The sequence below is a fragment of the Megalops cyprinoides genome, chromosome 4 (assembly GCF_013368585.1).
Source record: "Megalops cyprinoides isolate fMegCyp1 chromosome 4, fMegCyp1.pri, whole genome shotgun sequence".
Classification (NCBI taxonomy): domain Eukaryota; kingdom Metazoa; phylum Chordata; class Actinopteri; order Elopiformes; family Megalopidae; genus Megalops; species Megalops cyprinoides.
Genome location: NC_050586.1, coordinates 21303656 through 21320268, shown reverse-complemented (window position 1 = coordinate 21320268; position 16613 = coordinate 21303656). Strand labels below are relative to the sequence as shown.

Genomic DNA, 16613 nt, shown 5'->3' with positions numbered 1-16613 from the left:
TGCGCCTGGCCTTTCCACACCACGCTCGCCGCTCCCGGCAACCTCCCAACGCGAAGGGGAAAAAAAGCAGGGGAGAAAAAGAGGAGCTCGTCGGGCGCGCAGGGAGGGAGCAATCCAGGGGGATGTGTGATTAACTGGGAGGAGGAGTGGCGGTGCAATCCCCAAGGTCACAGTGCCTGTATACATCAAGCACTGGCAGTGCGCTATATTTCAATGTCAACAGGTGGCCCCGCCCTCTCCCCTGCAGAGGGCAGTTCATTGGATGAGGCAACAGCAATGGCATGCAAATCGCAGGGGAAACAGGGGAAAAATGTTATAACACTGTAATGCTGGTGTTTGAATACGCAAGGACGCACTCAACCACTGCCACACAGAAGGAATCGGGGTGGAGGTTAGGCTGCTAGACGCATGATCAAAGGGTCGTGGGATCAAATCTCAGACCCGTGCTCTTTCTGTGCCTCAGAACAAGGCACCAGCTCTAGCAACAATAAAGAACAGCTGTACATGTGGATAACACGCTACACAAGTGGCGTGAGTTACCCTCGAAATGTGCATCTGGTAAGCCTACAAATAATTATGATATTAATAATTATGACTCATACTTGTGTCAAATGGAAGCGGGAACAAATTAATCCTTTTTAAACAATCTGTTTTGTGTTATTAGCCAGGCAGAAATAGTCTACATCAAGTAGATTTTTTTTCTTTCACCTGAACAGAGAATTCTAGTGGAGGACTTAAAAAAAGGATTAGGGTTTAGTCACGCCTGGTATTCCAAAGCAGGACCAAAAAAAGGAGAATAAAAAAAAATAGCAAGCTATAATTCCACTTCCATGCAAAATGTTTGGAAATACTATTATAGCTTCCATATATTGACAAAAATTCTGTTCAGAACAAATACCAGTGGTCACGCTCCTGAATGCTTCCACAGAGTTTCTCCCATAAACAGTGTCATAACAAATACTTGAGTTTCAGCCTCAGTTGTTATTTTTGCGTCAAACACATGAGGGATAAAAGGAATCCTTCATGTGCAGAGCACAATGAAGTCAGAGACTAAGCCAGGCGCCCTCAGGTTCACGCCTCTACTGTAAAAATACATTCTCACAGCTAATTTAAAGTTCAATTCAACAAGCTCGGCAGAGGTGCGAATGATCTCAGAACAAAGACTAACAATATAATAACATTTTATTTATATAGCCCTTTTCCAACTCAGGGTGCTGAGAAAAACACAGCATACCACACAAGCACAAACACACACAGACACGCATACTAGGCACAGTGCACTTACCTACACATAAGAGCAAGCATACTCCTACATGCATGTCGATACACACATACTCACAAGCATGCATGTGGTCTCAAACACACTCTCTCACACACACACACACACACGCATACACACATACAGAAGCACAAACATATGCACAAACACACACGCACACACTACACACACACTATGTGCACGCAAGCATGTACGTGCACACACACACACACACAACAGACATACACACACACACACACACACACACACACACACACTCACCCTCCTGCAGGTACATGACGGCCTGTGAGTAGTTCTGCAGCGCGTGGTGGGTGCGCCCCAGGCTGCTGTAGGCCTGCGTTTTGGCCACCAGGTCGTTCATCTGCGCCGCGATGCTCAGGTGCTGCTCCTGGTACACCACGGCCCGCTCGAAGTTGCCCAGCGACTCGTAGGTGAGGCCCAGGTTGCCGTAGGCCCGGCCCTGGCAGCCGGGGCTGTCCGTCTCCTCGGCGATCTCCAGGTCGCGCTGGTGGCACTGTAGCGCCGTGTCATACTCGCCCATCAGCTGGTAGACGGCGCCCAGGCCGCAGCTGGCGTCGCCCTCCAGCAGCCGGTCCTTGGTGTCGCGGGCGATGCCCAGCTGCCGCTCCAGGCAGGAGATGGCCTGCTCATAGTTGCCCAGCTGGCTGTGCAGGCTCCCCAGCTCACCATAGGCTTGCGCCTTGCTGCCGCACTCCCCCAGCTCGTGGGCCACCACCAGCCGCTTCTCAAAGCACACCAGAGACTGCTGCAGGTTGCCCATCGCCCTGCAGGGGGGGGTTAACAAACTCTTCATCCATCCACAATTGCTCATTCATTGCCAAGTGACCTTTCATCCACTTGACTGCTCCTCAATCTTTGGTGTCATTATTGCCAATATACAAGTGTCATGCGATTGGGTAAAGGCAACTGCACGTCCTCACTCCTAAGACATCTGGCAGAATGCATGCACCCTTTGCACGCTAATTGATTACTGCATTGTAACTTCAAGTGAACATTGCATATTTGCAACGTCTGGTTGCATTCGGCTGACTGATTCAGTGCTTTGAGCTGTGTGAAAGCTTGATCGATTGCTGCATATTGGAGCCTGTTCAAAACGCTGTATATGTGTGTCATTAACAGGTGGTCTAGCACTTGATCCCACTGGCCCGCTGGACAAACACACAACACAAACAGAGGCTCTTGTCCTGAGCCTGTTGAGACAGCATCCGTTAAAGCGGCAAGTGCAAACGCCATTTATAGCATCCCTGCTCGTGTATCTCCTTATCTCATATCATTGGAACAGTATGGATGCTATTATCTAACTGACACATATGGCTCTGGTAGTCGCTCGCTATTAAGGAAGAATAAAGAGCATACATCATGTTGTTCTGTCAGTGGGAATTACAGTGACATCGCTCCGCTTGAAAAGGCCTGTCTCATTTCAATATAAATGAAACAAGCGTCTTTTAATTCTTCTTCCCTTAATGAGCCCAAGTGTTTTATTTTTACTCTTTGACTGTACTGGGGTAATAGTGTTATTGGTTGGGGGGGTTGGGCTTTCAGGAGGATTGTGCCATTGATGGCATAATTTCCCATCCCAGTGTGTCTTGACAACACTTGGGGTTCAGCTGAAGGACTGCCATGTGGAGGATGGGGACGAATCTTTCTCTCCCCCAGGACTGACAGCTACCTCAGTGCAGTGTTAACAGGGCGCTAGATTTCAGTAAAAACCTACTAGCTAGGGCGCACCCATTTTGAAAGTGTGGGATCAAGTGTGTGTGTGTGTGTGTGTGTGTGTGTGTGCGCATGCACACATGCGAGTGTGGTTGTGGTGGTGGTGGGAGAGGTTACTTAACAGTGATCACTTGGAGCAAAAAGGGGGAAACTGATTCAGGATCAGTGCTATGACAAAGAATATACATAAAGTCGACACTGCTGAGAGAGGTGCCACTGTTCTGAGCGGAAGATGCTTTGATCCTTGCTCCTTGCTCCTCTCACAGATAACTAATGTGAAAATGCCAGCTTGTATTGTGGTATGTTGACAACTTGCAGAGCAGGGGGAAAGCTCTTTGGGGGAAACTGATTCATCTGCTGTTTATTTTTTTCTTTATTTCATTTCATTGCTTTTGAGGATATTATCAGCTCTCAGAGGCATGCACAGGGAGCACAAATAAACAAGGTTGTTTTGAATTAATGCTGGTCCCTGGGTTTAACCAGCCTGTCAGCCAAGGCTTTTCTGCACTTGGAGCAATTCAATCACAGCTGGCAGCAGAGGAGCTGAGTCATAACGAGGCAGGCAAAAAACAAATCCTGCTGATCAAGGTCTCTCTTAGCCATCTCTCTAGCAATTTGAATCAGCTGGACCTCACACTTAAAATAAGGATACAAACAAACTAACTGAAGGTTGAATGAGCGAGTCACCTTAACACAATGTAGAGCCTCTGGATCAGAGCTTCCCGACCAGGGCAAAACCAGTATTAAGAACTAGCATTCGTCTAGCATTGCCATCCCTGCACACAAGGCAATCTCAGTCCAGATTATTCTCATATGTAGTTCCCCACTGGTGGAACGAGCTACCTTATGCTATCAGAGCAGGGGCGTCCCCCTCTATCTTCAAGAACCTCTTGAAGGCCCAGCTCTTCCGAGAGCACCTCCTCTCCTAACAATTTCTAACAACTCTAACACAATTCCATCTCCGCGCACTTTCTGCCTCGTACTTCTTTCTCCTGTCACTACTTGTTTGTCTCCTCTGCCTGTCTATCCTTGCGTTTTCACCTCGTTTACCTCTGTTTTCTACTTTCCGTGACTCATTTAGCTGAGTTTAGTTGTTTAGGTTGCACTTAAAGCTTACTCCAAGGTCTCCTACACTACCCTAGCTTGCTTGCTGTTCCTCACTTGTAAGTCGCTTTGGATAAAAGCGTCTGCCAAATGACCTACATGTAAAAGAACTATGTCAGCACCAAGTTAAGACAATAAACCAGCACTAACCTGTGTCCATTTCCAAGCCCTCTGTATGCCTTCTCTTGGTCCTGCATGCGGTTCAGGCTCTGGGCCACTGACAGGTACTGGTCGTAGTACTTTATGGCCTCCTCAAAGTCCCCCAGTGCTTCGTAGCAGTCGCCCAGGTTGCCGTAGGCGCGGCCCCGATCCAGCATGGCCTCGTTGCCACTCAGCTGCTGCAGCATGGCCAGTTGCTGCTCAAAGTAGCCGATGGCCTCCTCCATCACGCTCATGTTCATCTTGGTGATGCCCATGTTCCCGTAGACTTGCGCCTCGATGCTCGGGTCCTTCAGCTTCTGGCCCATCTCCAGCTGCTCCTCGTAGCATTTGAAGGCCATGGTGTACTTGCCCAGGGACATGTAAACGGCAGCCAGGTGCCCGTGGGCCTTGCACTCTCCTTGGACATCGCCCAGCTCCTGGTAGACTTCCAGCTCCTGGGTATGGTAGCCTAGGGCCTTGTCATACTTCTGTATCATCCGGTAGGCAGCGCCCAGGGCAGCGTAGGCACAGGCTTCCATCTTGCGCTCCTTGACCTGGTGGGCCAGAGCCAGCTGCTGCTCATAGAACTGGATGGCGCCACCAATGTCCTTCTTGCAGACGAAGATGTCGCCAAGGTTGCCCAGTGCCCGGAAACGGGCCTGCGAGTTGTTCAGCGACTGCGCCAATGACAGCAGGTACTTCTGGCACTCCTCTGCCTTGCCGAAGTTGCCCAACGCCTTGAAGGCCAGACCCAGGTTGCAGTAGGCCTTGGCCTGGCTCAGCTTGTCATGTAGGTCTTTAGCCAGTGCCAAGTCCTGCTCGTAGTACTTGACGGCTTCCTGGAAGTTGCCCAGGCAGTAGTGGGCGTAACCCAGGTTGTGGCAGACCTTGCCTTCGCTTTCCATGTCCTGGAGGTCCGGGGAGAGGCGCAGGTACTGCTCATAATAGGGCACTGCTTGGGGGAACTCACCCCGGGAGCAGTGGAAGTTGCCCAGGTTGCCCAGCGCCCGAGCCTCGCTCTGGACGTCCCTCAGCTCGCGAGCGATATTCAGGTGGTTCTGGTAATGCTGGAGGGCCCGGTCATGCGCACCCAGGGCCTGGTAGGCTACTGCCAGGTTTCCGTGGGTCGAGGCCTGGGAGGCGCGGTCATTGACCTCCATGGAGATCTGTAGTTCCTGCCGGTGGTAGCGTACGGCCTGGTCAAAAATGCCCAGCGCATTGTAGGCGTTGCCCATGTTCCCATAAGCCCGGCCCTGAGCGGCGTAGTCACTCAGCTCCTGGGCAATGGAGAGATGAGTTTTGTGGAGTTTCAGTGCAGTCTCGTAATCTCCTTTCATCTGGTGGATGATGCCTGTGGGAGACAGAAGCAGACATTGCACAGTCAACATTTGCATCAGTTTGCTTGTGCTTGGGTAAAGCTTGCAATACTGATGCCCCATCTGGTCACTAACAAAGGTAGTGAAAAGTAGGACATGTGGACACTGTCATTTAAAACAGACAGCTTGTCCCTTCTCTGAAAAACAAAATCACATTGCAAAAAAAACAAACCATTCAACACAAGAATAATTGCTGAAAAAGAGTCGCAAGCTTGTGTACACTTTCTTTGGCAATTACTTCAAAATAATCTGATGTAACTGAGCAAAACTCCTCTGAGGGGAAAACTACAGAGAGGGAACACAGAGTGCGTGAGTGACAGCTGTCGAAAGCAAAACACAGTACTCCAAACTGAGATTAGAGCAGAAAAAAATCAATAAATAATGAAAAAGCCCGAATATCAAATATCCGTAAACTCAAAATGTTCCGCGCAGTGTTCCCCAGGTCCCTCCCGAGCAGACGCTGAGTTATATGGTGAGAAGCCGACTTTTCCCAGGGACAACACCGCGGCACTCTGCATCCCTGTCTGTTGTCACTCTGCTTCCCATAAAATAATAATTACAATCGCGGCGTCAGAGCCCGCCCGTCCACAGAGAGCGCGGAGGGGGGAGCCGAGGCAGGAGAAGCGGTTGGCGGGCTAATGATTACTTACGATGGAAAATGCTTTTCAGACAAGAGCAGTGGAAGCATTAATCTTGCTCCCTGCAATTTGGTTCCTTCGTCTCAATGCGGGCTAATCGGCCTGAGACCAGAAGCGCCTCACGTTAAGTGCGGTGGGATCAGAAAAGCACTGGGACAGGCGGAAAACAAGTCGCTCTGGCAAAAGAGGGGATTTGGGGGCTTGGAGGGGGTGTTTTGGTGGGACCTGGGGGCCCCTCTTGCTTGTTTAATTTTTTTTCACCACAATGGTCTCTGCTCCTCCAGTGCATCAAAGCAAAGGAAATGATAGGGAAAAAAAAACATGATGATGAATAAATTTACGCTGAAATTACGTGGTGGTTGTGGACGACTGTCAAAAGAGTGGTTCGCTCTGACTAGATGATGGACGGGGGGGGGGCTGCACAGCAAGGCCCCTCCCATGCATTTGCCAATGGGACCCAGTGAGGAGGGGGGGATAGGGTAGGATTCACAATGCCCAGGACGTTCGTCATGTTGTCAATCCGTGATGGTCTGGGGAGATCAGAGGCATGTGGAAAATCCAGTTAGGGGCCTGTGCTAGGCGCCGAATTTCCCCACTGATGGGCTTAGCGCTGGCGGAGGAGAGGGGAATTGACGTTGCCGGCCCGTTTGAGCCAGGCCTCGCAGTATGGAGTGTTGTTCACAGCTGCTTTCCTTAATCCCTGCAGTGCCTGAAGACTCTCACTGTACCACTTCAAACCTTCTGGGCCACAAAATTCTCCCACAGATTAATGTCAGAACTAGAGAAGTGTTATTTACAAATACAGAGGGGCTTGGAAGGAAGGGTGCTGTGCTGGTCTGTTAGACCCTTGGGGAGAATATGCTGCACACAGCACTGCTGAATGATCCTATTTCAGTGTGGGGGCAATCACAATAAGATTACACCAGGGACAAGAATGTTAGCTGGATGGAAACAGATGGAAAGGGAGGGCTTTATCTTGTTTGCAAATCCTGGCATCAAACTAAAGATTAACCAGAAACTAACAAACATAAACACACACACACACACACACACACACACACACTAGCAACAGAAGTTAGGATTATCTGTAACCTGTCATTATGTGTCTTGGCAGGGGAAAGGGTAAATACTGGTGGCATCACTCAGAGATCGGCTTTCCTTCTGTTGATGCTGTGCAAAACTGCACAGTCCAGAATACCAGGAAGATAAATTTAAAGCAACGCTTGGAGCCCCAGCCATACAGAGGTGTGCTTGTTTTCCATCCCAGTACCAAACACTGATCAGACCTGCAAGCATGATGCCAAGGATCAAACTATGCTGCCACAAAGAAACGCATGAAGAGTAATGTTGTGGAGTCTTGGGCAAGTAATCTGTGCCTTTTCTTCACACCGCCATAGAAAATGACAGAAACGAATATTTATGTCTTGCAGGGCTCAGATAAGTAGAAAAAATAATCCTAAATTTACAACGGTTTTTGTTCAATCTGTCAGCACAACATAGAGGTGTCCACAACCACACACGTTTTCCTCTTCCACTGCCATTTTGCAGAGCCCAAAGGCTTATGGGTAATGATCTACTGTCTGGCTGGGCAGAAAAGAAGGACCACGGCTAACATAGTTTTTGGGGGCAGAGATGGAAAACCGTGTTCCGAGTAGGTTCAACGCCGCTCCCTGCTCTGCTGTGAAGACACCCTCTGCCAGGACGGACGAGTGGACAGGGATGTCCTTCTCCGGACGATGCTGCCACTTGGGTGACAAATGACACTCACTGGGGAGGGGGCGGGGGAGCTCAGCAAAGGCCGGGCGTGTCACCTACAGCTGTGGTCCCCGCGTGGCCGGAGCTCATCTCTTGTCTAAAACAGATGCGCTGGCAGAAAAAATGCGCTGACCGTGCTTTTCCTCAGCCAGCTGTGTCGTGGTGACTCATGACCAGCCAAGGCCGTGCTGTCTAGGGATCTGCCGTGGCCCCAGGGCCAGTCTGTGAGGCACCAACCAGGAATCTGCATTCAGAGTCCTGCAGGAGAAACCTCACCTACCACCTTCACCATGTACAAGGGTTCCTAGAGAAAACAGCTTGCCCTGGATGAGGAAATGCTGAGTCTGTATTTCTGCTCATGAAACACAGACCAGGTGAGCATGCCTGGGTGCCAGAATAGTAACAGCAACCTCAATTCACACACAAACAATGACACAGAAACAATTGTGCTGTGCATGGTTGTGGTCACTGTGTTTCGGAAGGGCTCTGCTGCATCTGGGCAGCGCAGTTTGCACAAGCACAGTTTAGGTCTGTCGAGCTCTCTCTGCAAAGATAGGCCAAAATGCAAGACCTCTTGATGTGCACGTGAGCACCTCCAATGTAGTATTGTTGGAGGAGTGTGTGTGTGTGTGTGTGTGTGTGTGTGTGTGTGAGGGTGGTGCAAAACGGGGAATGACGAAGGTCACAAAACTGACCCTGAAACTGACTCCACCACAGGCCTGGTAAGAGGATTACCCAGACTCCCGCAGACTCGGCAGGAATGCTAATTCTTCCGTCCCCTGGGGTGGGCGTCCAAAGCCGGCCCTGCGGCAGAGGGGACTGTCAGGGGCACTGGGTTGTTACTGCCATCCGAGAAACGGTCCGAAAACCACTGTCAAGCGGTACGGCAGGCTTGAACAGTGAGAGTGAGTGCGCAAAGATGCGTGCCAGCTCTCCCGAGTCTCCTCTTCCCTGGCAGCGGTTTCCCGCCACGCATGCCAGGCTCAGAACCTACCGAGCCACTGTCCCCATTTCTCTGGACCATGATTCGCCAGTTCATCCCATCCGAGACGATGGCACGGCTGAGGACTGACAGGGCAGCTCTTCAAACGAGCGTTAAAAATATCCCCCGTCCCCGGAAGTCAGTTGACGCCTGCTCGCTAATTACTTGAGTTTTGAGCTTTCCTCGTAACGGCTGAAAGAGGTCAGAAACCACAGATGGACACTTGAAGCACAGTGTGCAGTGACAGGGAACCTTTATTAACAGAAACCTTCTGGTCCTCTTTTTACACCTGTACATATTGTACAGATATGATGGCCATTTTTACAGTGTGTGTTACTGTCTTGGTACTGTGAGGCGCCGAGACAAAAGCGACAGGGAGGAAAAGCCGATTCTGCAAATAAAGGGTTTCTATCAAAATTCAGCCCCCCTACGCCATCACCCCCCCAGGGAGGACATACAAGGACAGTTGATAGTTGTCACTTCAAATTTCACACAGGCTGGCATGGGGAAATGCTGTGACTGCGAGTCTGGGCGCCGGTGAGGCATTCTGGTAAATCGGTGTGTAATTGTTCCGCGGCCGATGGGGTCCAGGCTGGTGCTGGTCCACTAAGAGGATTTCCAGAACAAAGGCGTCCCCGCAACTGTGTGGGGGCGATACCGCAGGTACCCCCTCCGTCCCCGTCCCAAAGCCTGCAGCAATTTAACCCTTCATTAGCGGGATTAGTCTTAATCTGCCGACACCAAGGTGCAGCAGACACTGTGTATCGAGCTATTCACCGCACAAATAAACTTGGCACACTTTAACTTAAAGGTTGTGGGTGTATTTAACTGAAAGGTGCAATTACCGATGTTTGCTAAGGGCTTTCCGAGTCACCAGTTGTCAAGGATGGACTGTGACTGTATGATCTTTGGAAACTGATTGTGTAATTTTGTGAAATGGTCTGCTATTTTACATAATAACATAATGCTGTAAGCACTGCTGTTCTGATTTGAGGCAAGGAGAAGGAATGGTAATTTCATTGATTGGCTGCCTGATTGATTTATCGATGTTCCATACTGCTGTTTTTACCCAAAGCAGTTGCCAGTGTCCACAACTGCCTGGCTCAGTGCACATCCCTCTCTATCCTCACTGTTCAGGACCTAGTAACCCAGCAGCAGCTATGGAGTACTGCCCAAGCTCGCAGTTTGGAGAACTACCAACATAAAAGCCAGAATTCCTTTAGTGGAACATGCCGAACCTCTTTGGACCCCCTTCCCCCTCTGGATCCCAACCCAGGATCCTGCTGCGACCAGAACTGCCACCAGTGGCTCCCTCACAGTCGTTCTGAGTGGATCCCCGAAGCCCCCAAGAAGCTTCTGCTTTGAAACAATGTTAATGCGAAGATGGAATTTGGGGAGGCTGTTTCCATATATATCGCGGCAGCAGAAAGGGTTTCAAATTGGCTTATTTTAAAAATCCCGGAGACACCAGACTGCTGTCTGCTGGGCGCCGTGCACAAAAAATAATTACTTCTGAGAGCCCCTGGCAAACGGCGACCCACAAACCCTGGAATCGGATTTGATTTCCTATTGATTTGCGGGGCATGTTTTCTTAATTTACATTTTTTCCTCCCATGCCTTTGCTTTTATGCTGGTTCCACCACCGCAGAACAACAAAGATCTTCAGACAAGAGGTGACGGAAGCACTACCATCTGTTCGGTCACCTGACCGCATGGGAGCAGGTACTGGTTCCACAGTCATCCCTGCCAACGGAATCCCCAGACTTACGAAAACTCACCAGAATCAAAACCTCCCAGAAAAGCAGTCAGTTCTCTGCTTGGGCCGGTGAGGGAGGACTGAGTGCCAGTGCTGGGCTGAGCCAGGCCGGCCTCAGGACCCTGGCCATGGCTACGCGCTTAGTCCCTCCATGCCACCTTCACAGGGAGGGATTTACTACACCAGCATCCCACCTGCAGCCCTGCAGTTTGAAGAGGAGTCCTGCAAGGGCAGCTACGTGTATCTGGTCTCACACAGACCGCCAGGCTGCCTGTTTTCTAGCCACTCTTGCAAACGGCACTTTTACACACAGGTATTGAGCACCCCCCAGTCTATTTTAGGTTGGGAGTGTTTGTGAGCAATGTGTCCATTGTGATGTGTTCAGTGCTCACTTTTGTGGATCTGGCAGCGCTGGCTGTACACGGGAAGTCACGTGAAAAATTCTGATATTGGTTTTGGCTGATGGCTCTCTCCAAGGTTGGATCTTCCCCTCAGGAAGACCTGTCGAAGACTGCAAGCTCTGCACATGCCCAGTAGTTTGCTTGAGCGTCAGCCAGCCTTAGACAGCTGCAATCAATTCAGAGCCCTCCCCCCACCCCCCCACCCTCCCTCCTCTTCACCCCTGTCCCCACTCCGCCCCTCATTCAGACCCATACTACTTACTCTGCACATCAGCTTGCAACTAAACCACTATAAAGAGCCTGACTCACAAATTCTGTGGATGTGATGCTCCCGCTGAGCTTGCGAGACGATAACTTCTCTCCTAAAATGGGCATTTACATGTACACAATCCTCTGTTCGTGCCGCTTTTGACAATGCTGTTATGTGCCCTCCCACACTTACAATACCACGACCATCTCTGCTCTGAAGACACCATTTGCCACCAACTTCCTTTATTTGACTTCAGGCCGGCTGCACTTTGTTTGATGGCCTACGGTGGTGCAAGAGAGCTACACCACAGGTATAAAGACTGGGAGGGTCTGGGCTTTGGGCTTGGGGGGCGGGGAAGGCGGTCCTCCAGGTCCTGACACAGAACTCCAAAAGCTGTCTGATGGTCACCCCAGGCGAGACAGGAAGGCGGGCGCTAAAGAGGGGACGCGGGTGGATCTGCACTGGACGGGAGTGCAGCCAACACAAGTGCACAGACTCTCCTCTCCGCCACTGCGGCACAGCCCCAGCCAAGCCACCTTCCTCCCGGCTTCAGATGACTGATAATGATCACTCAGGCCGGCTTCCATACTCTGCTTCTCCCAGGAGCTCCACTGCAGCTACACTGCTCTTCATTCAGAAATATTTTGAAAGTTTTGTGTTATATTATTCGAGCGACGGCTTTGTCCCTTCAGTTTCCAGTCATTATTCCCTTGCTGTGGGAAAATAAATGCACCGGAAACATTCTTATGGTTTGTAATTGTTGGACCTAATGGTGAGCTGCCCGTTTGTGCACCGCTACAGTGTACTAACATAAAAAAACAGCATTGTTGAGACGTTGCCTTTATTTTTGCTTCAGGGAACAATAGCTACGGTTGCCTATACATGCAGAACTGGGTTTGTGAGAATGTTTTGTGAATGCACAAGCCCAGATTCAGGCCTAGTTCTCCTTCCCTGTGTAATTGGAAGACTTGTCCAGCATCACATGACCAGGGCGGGTGAAGCCACTGGATACAGACATGGCAGACTTCTCAACACTCCACAGGTAGTACCCAGATGACTTCACTACAATGTGCGAGTCTTGAATGTGGAGGCTGCAGGGAGCTCAGGTTACCATTGGCTCAGCATGGAGAGCCAATCTCAGGATCAGATATGCTTTATCGAAAGCTAGACTGCAGCAACTGAAATCAAACCTTAATAAAACATGAGCCTGCTGTGGAGTTAGGGAAAGTTGAAAGGAAAACATGAGATGGAGAGACTGAAAGGAATAACCAGATTTATATATCAGTCATAAGGTCACAGTTCAAAGTTCAAACGCCAACTCAGTATTCCAATACCATATTGCTCCTACAAATCTATAACTATATTGCATGCCTTAGTATCATAATATGCCATTTCTAGGCCAAATAGTCTATGATGACATTTATGACCTCTTGTAAAAGATTGCTGTTTTTGGTGGCAGTTAATATTTCTCGATGTAACATCTTAAGGTAGCTCCTTCAACACATGATGGCACACCTGTTTGGTATGCTGCCAAAAATGAACCACAAACCTTGTCTTTGTAGCTTTGCATGTCACCAGCAGTGCCCTCACAGTGGCTCTGTGGTCAAAAGACTGCTGTTTATCAATGTACACCGTGGCCCAGTGCAGATCAATGCAATCTTTACAGTTTCATTTGCCGCTCCCCCCACTTCCTTTCATTAAACTGCCAGCCCCATTAGGCCTGATGAATTCCTCCTTAAATCCAGCTCTGCCCGCTGACTGCCCCTGCCCACCCCGCTCTGTGTCAACAGGTCTTGCCGAGGCTGCCCTGTGCCATCACCCCATCACCCCATCCCCCCATCCTCCCCGGCTTCACTGTGGAACATTCCGTTTTCTGCCGTTCCCCCTGGTCCACCATTTGCAGGGCCCAAAGATGCATTTTTCTGAACACTGGTTAAAGATAGAATGTCTCAGGAAGCCAGCCTGCTGCCATGACGATCAGCTGACTTTTCTTCCTAGTGCAAATGACCCACACAAAGTGGTGTCTGCATCCGTGTGCCACAAACATAGATGGCTACACAAGTTTACATGGATGGGCTGATGTATGGAGCTTACTGAAACAAAAGCACACCAACTAAGAGGGGAAAGGAGCATCAAGAATGCACAAGATGCAAACAGGCCTTTTGATGGTTGTTCCATTGCTCCTGTTTTTGCTTTCACTTTCCACAAACACCAGCAGCAATGAGCTCTCCAGGACATAGAACTAGGTCATAGTCAATGGGTAATTAAGATTGCTACCTCCAGCCACGTTAACCAGCAGAGACAACACAAACTTCTGATGAGTTGTGCTTTGTCAGGCACTCAAAGCCACAACAACAGAACAGGCAAAGGAAATAAAGTTACAAAAAAGAACAACAGTTTCCAAACTTAAAACCTGAAGTGCATAACTGGAGAGTGATGCAATTTTGATGATGCTTTCATAAATACAAAAAAGACAAGCTGCATGTATTGTCACCATTTTGGCCTCCACTAAGATATTAAATATTAATAATAAATATTAAATTTTGCTGACTGGGGGGTAAGTTAGCCTCTTAATGAATAATAAAAGCCCTAAAATTCTAATAATACAACATTTTCATATCCCTTTATAGGTCAGTGTTCACTGAGGCAATCATATTCTTTCACTGCTCGCATTGATATGAAAGTCTGTCTCGGTGCTGGCCCTCAGCATTACCGTCAGTGTTTTGCCTTGTCAGGATTAACTTTTTCCTCACAGTGCACATCAATAAGAAAGGCTTAGAGGAAAACTTCCTAAAATACTTTCAAGAAAAGGCTTTAAACTTCACTCTGTTTGGCTGTGTCTAACTTTTTTCGCATCTTTGCATTTCCGTGCATAACTGTGTGTTTTCTTTCACATTATTAGTGTCATACTTTGACTCCCCCCGCAAGCTTCCACTGCAAACTGTGTGTGCGCGTGTGTACGTGTGTGGGTGTGTGTAGGTGTGTGTCTTGATGGGGTGCAACAACACAACAACATCGCTGATGTAATTAAAAGAACGTTGCTTCTAAGGCCTCCTTGCAGTTCTCTCTTATCTTCATTATTCAGCTCTCTGCGAATCAGCTATTAAAGGTAATTAAGCGATTCATCAAGTCGGTTTCAATTACCGGCCTCCTGACAGCCGCAGATTCCAATCACAGGGACAGAGTGAGCACGAACAAGAGGAGGCCGCCTACACCCAGGGTTCTCCGAGGCCTCAGCAACCTCCCCACGATGCACTGCAGCTTGCTCAGGGCACGAATGGTGGCGGAACAGGAGAGAGGCTTAATTAACCCCATTCGTTATTCCTAGAGCACGGTTGAGGTATGGAGGGAGAACAGGAGTCACCCTCTGTCAGTAGTAGCACCCCTTCCTTGTCCCCTGCGTGCGCCAGTCGCACAGCTATCTCACAAATGGGTGACTTTTGCTATCATTTTAACGCACTGTAAGACAAAGTTGTATTCCATTACAGTCCCTTGAGTCTTCCACACTGTCGGCTCTCAGCTCTCTCTCTGCTACCTAATCGCCCAGCTTAGTTCAAATTCTTGTCACATTATAAGTCGGTTTCCACCCTACTGTGGTAGAAATACATCAGAACCAAATCTTACATTTCAAACCAATGGAGGAACCCCTAAATTCTGGTAATTCTAGGTGGTGTGGTATACTGATAAGAAGCAGGGCTGTTAACCTAAAGGTTGCTGGGGTGATTCCCATATGGGCCCCTGCTGTGGTATGCTTGGGAAAAGTACTTAATCCATTTTGCCTCAGTAAATATCCAGCTTTATAAATGGATGACAGTTAATACTGTAAGCTATGTCAGTCCCTCTAGATAGGAGGGTCCACTAAAGAGCTGTCATGTAATGTAATGGTGTGGACACAGACTGTGAAATTCACAAACATCTCACACAAGTTCTCACGGACTGACTTTGTAAACCAGTCCTAAACATAGGGACTCTTTCCACAAGGACCTTTTTTTCACCAGATGCTCTAGATGCCAATCAAGCTGCAATAATTAGCCACTTACCAATAATGAATAATTATCTCATTCCTTACACTTGCTGAATATTAATTACTAATAATTCCACCTACTAATTGCCATTATGAGCATGGTAAAACCATAAGCTGCAATGCTGACAACTTTCATACTAGTAGGAGTCTTGGTAAATTATTAAATTTGATTTATAATTTACAACATTTCCCCCTTATGAGCAGCTATTATATTAATATGTTGTGCAAATAGAATGATTAAATAATGAAAAGCTTTTGCAGACAACAAAAGCCCACTGAAACCAGCTAGACTGCATTTCACATGAAGATTTCACAAAAACAAGCTGTAAGAGCAAATTCTTAATATCAGTTTCAGTTTAATGAGACTGACTGGCAAATTGAATGAACATGAGCCATGTCAAATAGTTGTAAAGCATGGTCAATTAAAATGATGCTTGGTACAAACAGGTGCAGAAAAAAGCAACTAAAAAATAAGGCAGCACTCCATGGCACTCACCTTGAATTCTACATTAGATTTCTCTGCACATACCCGCGCCACAAAGAGGATTAATGGATAAAACAATATAAACATAAAATATCAGTTTACATGAAGCTATTATTGAGTCTAAACAGATCTTCCTTTTATTCACATGCATAGCCTATCATTTAGCTCCATAAAAGGAAGTGGTAAAGAAATATTGTGAAAATTGACTGTTGAATTTTCAGCACGCTGACGAACAATTTGAACCACTAGCAATACACACCTTTAAGCTTGGCCTCTTAAAGGACCAGTTAACATCCTAGCCTCTCAGTGCTCACTGCCCATCTTTTGAAATGCAAGGATCTAAGGTGCACAGCAGTAACAAACCATAACAAACTATTTGTGTTGCTCAGTCTAACCTGCACATACAGTGCATTACATGAAACTACATTTCTCTCATCAAGCCACTTTCTCGTGAGTTATGTACCATTGGTCTCATGTATCCCCTGCCACTGCCTGATTTAAGAAAGGGAATGCCTAGGGGTTGATGGTATATCGCGCCAGAACGCACAACCATTCCTTGATTGATCGGACAGTTTTTGCAACCAAGGGGGCAAATGCAATGTCTTCAGTTCGATGGAATCGCACATGGTACGATAATTAACGCTTGTTCATTTTTTCGCCCCCGCAAACCATCACTTTGGACAGGGCAA

At 48.3% G+C, this 16613-nt stretch overlaps 1 protein-coding gene across 1 annotated transcript in view; it reads right to left on the bottom strand.

Moving 5' to 3' along the window:
• The window catches only part of LOC118776639 (tetratricopeptide repeat protein 28-like), a 150076-nt gene that overhangs the window by 28913 nt on the left and 104550 nt on the right, over positions 1-16613 (bottom strand). The window contains exons 6-7 of the mRNA XM_036527113.1: positions 4268-5609; positions 1541-2064 (exon numbers count right to left, since the gene is read on the bottom strand). Of these exons, the coding sequence (XP_036383006.1) occupies positions 1541-2064; positions 4268-5609 (1866 nt within the window). The remainder of the gene's footprint in view (positions 1-1540; positions 2065-4267; positions 5610-16613) is intronic.